Below are 7,827 nucleotides of genomic sequence, written 5' to 3' on the forward strand. Positions count from 1 at the left end.
TACAAAGTAAGTACTACTCCATGCCTCACAAAACCTGCCTGCCTTTCTCTTGTTAAAGAGTATTGAGAGAATTTCAGCCATCTTCTACATTACCATAAGTTACATTGGTTTGTTTGAATCTGGGTAGTATAAATATAGCAAACAACAGCAACCAGAATATGGCACCCTGCCCAGTGGCTAAAGTTCTGTGCTTTAGATGGGAGAATCTTGTGGAGCTGCCCCACAGCCAAATCCATATGGAGAAACCCACCTTTGAGAAAACTGGTCAGACTTTAATTTTACTTTAGCTGGAAGGATCATTTGTGGTCTTCTTTCCTCCCTGCTTCCAAAGCCCCTATATTGTAGCAACTGTCTATGCCAGTCTCAGCCAAGAAAAAAATGGGTGCAATTCCATCTAAAGTCAGCCATTGTCTTCCCAAAAAGCATCCAGAGAAAATTATTCCAGAATTGCGATTTAGGCACTTCTTGCCCAACAACCTCATCCCAAGCAAATCTAGAGAGTGGGGGTTAAACTAGTATTTTCTGCCTAGCAATGAATTGCATTGGCACCAGACTGGTCTGAGTCAAGCTTTTCATTCTCTGACTGATTAGGAATGCTTGGTTTTGTGTGAAACCATACTTGTTGGAGCACACGATTCCTTTTGCAATCACCTGGCAACACTTTATAAAAGAGAGAGATTCTTTTAAAGCTAGGCCGGGGGCTAAGAGTGCAGACACTCAGCAGCTGGAACATTTTGGCTGAGGATTAGAAACACGTACATTTGTATAGCTTGCCTTTCTGTCCTGATCAGGTGAAATCACAATGTGCCATTGATACTTGTTACAAATACTAGCTATGTTGATACGGTTTACATTACCTAAGGTTGATAGGTTATGCACAGGCCTGGAACAGAACACCAGATCCCGACCACCACCTATGTGGGGGAAGTCCAGTATCAGATTTGAACGTCTTGTTTCATATTCCTCACATTTTCTGATAACAGCAAAATCTTATGCCATTTTCAAACACCTTCCCAGTAGAAGTTGCATCGAAGGATTCTTAGTTTTTTGGTCATGTCAGCAGAAGGAAGGTGAAGCTTGTGCAGGTTGCGCATATCATAAAAGCACCTGTGGGTTGGGATTATACAGTGTTTTAAATGCTGCTTGATAGTGTTGTGTCTTCCACTGACATGTGGAGCTCAGCACTAATCAAATGAAAGTATGGAGCTGGGTATGTGGAACATTTGCAGGGAAGTTTGTTTCTCCGCTTGTTTTTCCAGGGGTATTCGAGATGACATTGAAGAGGAAGATGACCAAGTGAGTTCCTATGCAGTCTTTCTTATCTATATCCCCTCCAAAAATCTAACAAGCAAAAATTGAATACCACTGAAATACATTGGGCAATTCAGGAAGCGAGTCTAACAGTTTCAGTGATGTCCCTACCGTTCCAGGTGCTTCACCAAAGAAATAAAGTATTAACAGGCCATTTCACAGCTCTCACTAGGTTTGAGAGGATTTCTTGTTGGACTGAGTATAAAGTGTGGATCTAGATTTTTTTTTTTAGTACTTCAGGCTGTGCCAAATCTAAAATTATTGGAGTCCTCTAATGCAGTACATCAGTGGAAGCTTAAATCATGCTGACAATCGGCAGCCAAATTTGTGGCTCTTCAGGGCAAGGATTGCATCTTACTCTTTACGTACAAGGTGCCCCAGTCCTCTGAGGTTTCTGGGCATTATCATCTTACAAATAATAAATGAAGAAAAGAGGTTGCATTTCAAAATGTACTCAGTTCATTTATTTGACCTGTAGTCTTAATTATTTGAGACTTTATACTGCATTAGTAATTATCCTGTTAATTTAAGTAATGTAGAACCATGCAAGCACTCTCTTGCCTGTTAAAGACTGTGTTTTCAGTTAGGTGCATGTAATTGTGCTTCCATTTAAATAAAACTGTATTTTGCATGCATCTGATATTGTGCACATTATGCACATGTGGTTAGTCAGCAACTAATTAGACATGTGATTTGCACAAATACCCAATATGTGTGCAGTGTTAGAAGAGACAAATATTTGCATACAATAGTGTGACCTTGGAAAACTGGCCCTATATCTTTGCTGAGAAGTCAGTTTATCATGTCCCTGTGATAATTTTTTGATTTGCAGATTTAACAGTGAGAGATAATAGCACATATGTTATATGCTTTGGGTGGGATCTTCCAGTGCCTTCTAATTTGTGATTCTCTTGAAGGATTCTTCTGAAATTGTTTCTTTGCCATTAGGACTGGTGTTGACTGTCCATTAGTTATCCTAAAGCAAAACTCAGTTCTTTTAGTAAAGTTGGTGGGAGTAGAAAATTGATAGTTTGTGGAGCTTTAATGTTTGAGGGGAAAAAACAAATAGAGAAACTTTTTCAGACTTAAGTGTTTTAAAAGCTGCAGCATTCATTCTGTAGTCGTCATGGGTAAAGGGATTGATCCTACCATTAGTATAGCATGGCATTTTTCCATAGAAGCTTTTCTTAATCAGTCCTTGAGGGTGGGGAGGGGGTGTTGTTAAGTAACATTTTGTAGTTACTTAACTGTGGTACTAACTGACCATTGTAGCTGCTCTTTTCATTTCTTCTGATTGTCCTTCCTCTGGACTTTACAACTATTGCTATTTACTAGAAGAGGTAGTTCTAGTGAACATTTTGTACTTCAGTGGTAGGTGTTGAAGCAAGCAACCGTTTAACGTATGCACCAATTAATCAGAAATGCAGTAGGATTTCACCATTGTATGTGTGTATGATTTTACTGATATGTTTTGCTGCAGGAAGCTTATTTCCGCTACATGGCAGAAAACCCTAATGCTGGTGTGGTACAAGAAGAGGAGGAAGATAACCTGGAGTATGACAGTGATGGAAATCCAATTGCACCATCCAAAAAAATCATCGATCCACTTCCACCTATCGATCATTCAGAGGTGGGGATTGCTTTTAAACTTACAGATTTGGATATCCCCCAGTACTAATTAGACAAGCTTGTGGAGCAGCTCAAACTGGTGTTTACATATAATTTACAGGTGTTATCAAATCAATCTTGATATGCTTGTGATAATAGTGCAGGATAGAATGAGAGAATATAGGTGTAAGTTATGGGAAAAAATGTAAGAAAAAGTGAGGCCATTTTTTATACAGTGAAAAAGTGAAAGGATGAGGGGGTGGTAGAGCCAATCAGTACAAATGTACTCCATGTAAAATTGTTCTGGTTAATTCAGCACTCCAAGGGCTTATTCAGATTATGATGAATTATCCCTTAATGACGATTTATCACAAGTCAATAATTGGGATCATTGGCTTGGAATCAGAGCAATGGCAAATTTAACCATAGCTGTGAATTATCTCACAGGTGAATTAACCAGTTCCCATTACATCCTTTCAGACATGAAGTGTCCATGATGGGTGACTGTCCCCTTCCTTGCAAAGCAAATTTTTCTGACATAACCTTAATTTTTTGATTGCTGTAATATGAGCCATTGGGTGTAAGATTCTGTGATGACAAAGTACAGCAAATCTCAACTTCTTTGAGCAACCAACTTATCAAATTAATATGTCGTCACTTTCATGGTGTTGCCTCTTAAATAGTTATGTATGTCTTACCCAGCCGTAGAGTAGGCCAAGCCCAATAAGGGGTAAGAGCCTTTTACAGCAAATGGGAAGGTAGACAGTGGTGGCATGCTAGAGCCTGGTACAGAGGATAGGTAGCAGAGGAACCCAGAGGGTGAGTCTCAGTATTCTGAAGGAGCAGGGTTTAGTGTATCAAGAGTGAGTAGACACTACTAGGCCAGGCTGTGAAGAAATAGGAACAGGCTTAGGATACTAGCTGTTCTCTGGGAGAACTTGCAAAAGAAAGTGTCTGTGGCCTCAGTCCTGCTGAACTTATTTAAGACGCCTCTTGATTGCAGTGAGAATAGAATAATTTGCTTGAGTGTAACCCTGTTTAGTTTTAAAGTGTCCTCCACATGACTGAATATTAAAAATCATTTCAGATAATTGTCCTCCTGTCTTAGTAAGTTTTTGCTTACAAAAGAGCAAACCTTCCCAGAAAATTCACAGTATGACCTTTTGACCCCCTGAACTGAGTCATTTGCCTTTGTGCAGATTGAATACCCTCCATTTGAGAAGAACTTCTATGATGAGCACGAAGAGATCACCACCCTCACACCCCAGCAGGTGGTGGAGCTGCGACATAAGTTGAACCTTCGGGTAAGCTGGATGTAAAACCGTACTTGACAGACTGCCAGTTGTCAGGATTGCTTTGGTGGCTGTGGCCAATATTTTCACAAGCAACTATTGATTTTGGGATATCTAACTTGGTACATCTTTGGTTTCAGAGATCAAGTGCTCAGCATCTCCTGAAAATTGGACCTATTTGAGGTTTCTCAAGTTGAATGGGTTGGACATAAAAAATTACCAGTTGCTTTTCAACTAAAAATGCATACAATGAAGAACTGAAAGCTATAATCATATTTTGTAAAAGATCTCTGCAACCTGCACTCTTAGACAGTGTTTCTCAAGCAGGGTACCACAGTGCCTTAGAGTGCCTTGTGACCTTGCAATATTAGCTCTTTTAGGTATGCAAACACCTGTGCTTAATTCACAGGATAAGCAGTGAGTTTTCAAATAGGAATTCCTGGCATCAAAAACTTTGAGCTGTTTTAGTCTTTCTGAGTTCTTTGCAATGAAAGAACTCTTATTTTTCTGTTGTCAAAATATGAGTGAGAGCTCTGAGCTGGCACTTTCTGATGCGTACCTGGAATCTAAAAAAGGTTGAGAACAGCTGATCTAGGACCTTTGGAAATTGGATATGTAATGTTATTTATTTTGAAGAATTTTTAATGATGAAATATTAAATGCCAATGGCCATTTCAAATAGAATTAGTTTTTTCAAACTTGATTATGCAGTTAATTACACATTTCCTTGTATCAAGAGAAGCAATTGTATTTCAAGCCATATATATGAACTACTGTGTCCAGTTCTGGGCGCCACACTTCAAGAGGGTTGTGGACAACATGGAGAGGGTCCAGAGGAGGCCACTCGCATGATCAGGGGGCAGCAGGGCAGGCCTTATGAGGACAGGCTACGGGACCTGAACCTGTTCAGCCTCCATGAGAAGGCTGAGGGGGGACCTAGTGGCCTGTTACAAACTAGTCAGGGGGGATCAGCAGGTATTGGGGAAGTCCCTGTTCCCCCGAGCACTAGGAGTGACCAGGAATAATGGTCACAAGCTGGCAGAGGGTAGATTTAAGCTAGATATCAGGAGGTGCTACTTCATGGTCAGGGTGGCTAGGATCTGGAACCAACTTCCAAGAGAAGTGGTGCTGGCTCCTACCCTGGGGGTCTTTAAGAGGAGGCTAGATGAACACCTTGCTGGGGTCATTTGACCCCAGTACTCTTTCCTGCCATGGCAGAGGGTCGGACTAGATGATCTACTCGGGTCCCTTCCAACCCTAGAAACTATGAAACTATATCTATTTCTGCAGCTTTATCTTCTGCATAACAGAAACAAAAAAGTTATGATTATCTGCCTCTAAGTCAAAATGTCTAAGTTCTAGTCCAAGTTCTGTAACTTAGGCAGATCCACTTAACTTTCTTCTTGTAGATTTTCTTCAAATGTAAAATAGGTGCGTTGTTCACTTGCCATAGAAAGGTTTGTAAATCTGTGCTTGTTAGTGCATTAGGGTTCACAGCTGGAAGGCACGCTAATTTCCCCCCCAGATTTGTAGTTTTGATGCTTTCATAGCTTTTTACAAACATTGAATCATGGACTGGTTTCTTATTCTCTTTCCTTTGCACCATTAATTTTAATAATCTGCAGTGAAACCTTACATACAAAGCTTGCACCTTTTGGTATTTGCCTTACATTTTCATTTCAACAGACAAAGATAATTTGTCTTGGATATAAAAGCAGGCTTTTAAAATTTGTGTAAATACCTGTTTTCTTCCTTCCAATTACAAATTCTTCTTATACAGATGATGTGTCTCTTCTTTCATCCCCCTCTAGGTCTCTGGTGCTGCTCCTCCAAGGCCGGGCAGTAGTTTTGCCCATTTTGGATTTGATGAACAACTTATGCATCAGATTAGGAAATCTGAGTATACCCAGCCCACTCCTATACAGTGTCAGGTATGTGCTGTTGCTTCACTTTCTTCTAACTACAATGAGAATAGATGCAGATATTAAAAGGATCCATAGTCCATAAAAAGCTGTGTGCAGTTCTGATGGCCTGTGTCAGGGATCAGCAACCTATGGGCACAGACCTGGGTCTTCAGTGGCATTTGATCTGGCACTCTTCTCCTGCCACTGGAGAGAAGTGCCAGCTGCAAGAGCTTTCCTCATGCAACCAGGAAGATGATTAGCAGCAGCAAGGTTGTAGCACCTGCCCACCTACTTAGGGTGGGCTGTTCCAGCCAGAAATGATTGTCTGTTCTTGGCCTTTGTAAAGCTAAGAGAGGTAGTTAGCCATGTAAATCTGATGTCAAGCGGAAGGCAGTTAGTGTTATTTGTAGACTAACTAAGATGCATATAGAGCACAAGCTTTTGTGAACTCAAGTTCACCCTGAAGAGGAATTGTGTGTGTGTATGCGTGCACACAATTGTTTTTCACCTTTATTTTTAAAAAAATGGTCTACCTACTGCTTCTTTGAGTGTTAGTTGCAAATAAAGTCTAGTCCATGTGTCTTGTTTTTTCAAATCGGCTCAGCCAAAGAGAATTTTAGCACCTTCGGGTGACTAATCTGTTGCTCAGAAGACTATAGGTATTTTCTTTCTTTCTTTCTTTCTTTCTTCTTACAGTTCTTCATATTTTATGCATTGTTTTAGAAATATTAGATAAAGTGAACAGAGAGCATTGTGTTAAGGGCATTTGGCTAGCAAACAGTTAACACCTAAGTTACATAGGATGTGCTTTGATTTGTTTTGTTGTGGCTCTTGAGGTAATTCCTAGCTGTTGTTTCACTTAAATTGGTATGCATTTGGAGGTGGGGATGCCAGTGCAAGGGATTCCACCACATATGCGGGCAGATAAAGTTGTCAGGAATGTAAGGATATACATTCTGTGGCTTTTTGACATAAAAAATAAAAGCAGTACATATTTTTCTAATTATGCCTAACATTTAATTGCAATACTGCACTTCAGGCAGAGGGAATCTGTTGGGAGAGCTTAGTCTGTGTTATATACATTGCTGGATTAACAGCCCTAGGGATAAATTGATTACTTCAATCTTCAGAACTTGTACAGGTTGGACAGGAGGAGAAAAAGCTTTCCTGTCCTTCCTGACCACTAGGTTCCATCTGCAGCAGGAGGGAACAGATGTTGCCAAGAGTGTGAGTGCATTGTTTGGTCTGCTCTCTCTGCTGAAATTGCAAACACAGTAGGGATTGTTGTACATTTACCCACTGGATTGTATCAAACCCAGTAACTTTATGTAGGCCACCAAACAATCACGAAGCCGTAGTAACTTTCAGATTACTAACAGACTCATCCAGATCTGAACTTGGTGACTTGGATGCAAGAGCTCATACAGTAGTTATATTACGATCCCTATGTTACAGATCCCTTGTGACATCTTGTCCCCGTATTCATGTGGACTTTAAATCAATATGCCTTATTAAGCTATTTCTGTGTGACCTGGCAGATCAATTTAGAGAGCTGTTTTTTATTTTCAGGGTGTTCCAGTTGCACTGAGCGGCAGAGATATGATTGGCATAGCTAAGACTGGCAGTGGCAAAACAGCAGCCTTTATTTGGCCAATGTTGATTCACATCATGGATCAAAAAGAACTGGAACTGGGTGATGGTCCCATCGCAGT

At 40.4% G+C, this 7,827-nt stretch overlaps 1 protein-coding gene across 2 annotated transcripts in view; it reads left to right on the forward strand.

The window, feature by feature from the left end:
• Positions 1-7,827, forward strand: part of DDX42 (DEAD-box helicase 42) — a 65,653-nt gene that overhangs the window by 25,467 nt on the left and 32,359 nt on the right. The window contains exons 6-10 of one of the 2 annotated variants that reach the window (XM_019523612.1): positions 1,260-1,296; positions 2,792-2,941; positions 4,119-4,223; positions 6,023-6,142; positions 7,685-7,808. In XM_019523612.1, coding sequence (XP_019379157.1) covers positions 1,260-1,296; positions 2,792-2,941; positions 4,119-4,223; positions 6,023-6,142; positions 7,685-7,808 — 536 coding nt within the window. The remainder of the gene's footprint in view (positions 1-1,259; positions 1,297-2,791; positions 2,942-4,118; positions 4,224-6,022; positions 6,143-7,684; positions 7,809-7,827) is intronic. The other variant, XM_019523611.1, reaches the window with a different exon arrangement.

Source organism: Gavialis gangeticus, unplaced genomic scaffold (assembly GCF_001723915.1).
Source record: "Gavialis gangeticus isolate Ggan-Ray unplaced genomic scaffold, GavGan_comp1, whole genome shotgun sequence".
Taxonomy (NCBI): domain Eukaryota; kingdom Metazoa; phylum Chordata; order Crocodylia; family Gavialidae; genus Gavialis; species Gavialis gangeticus.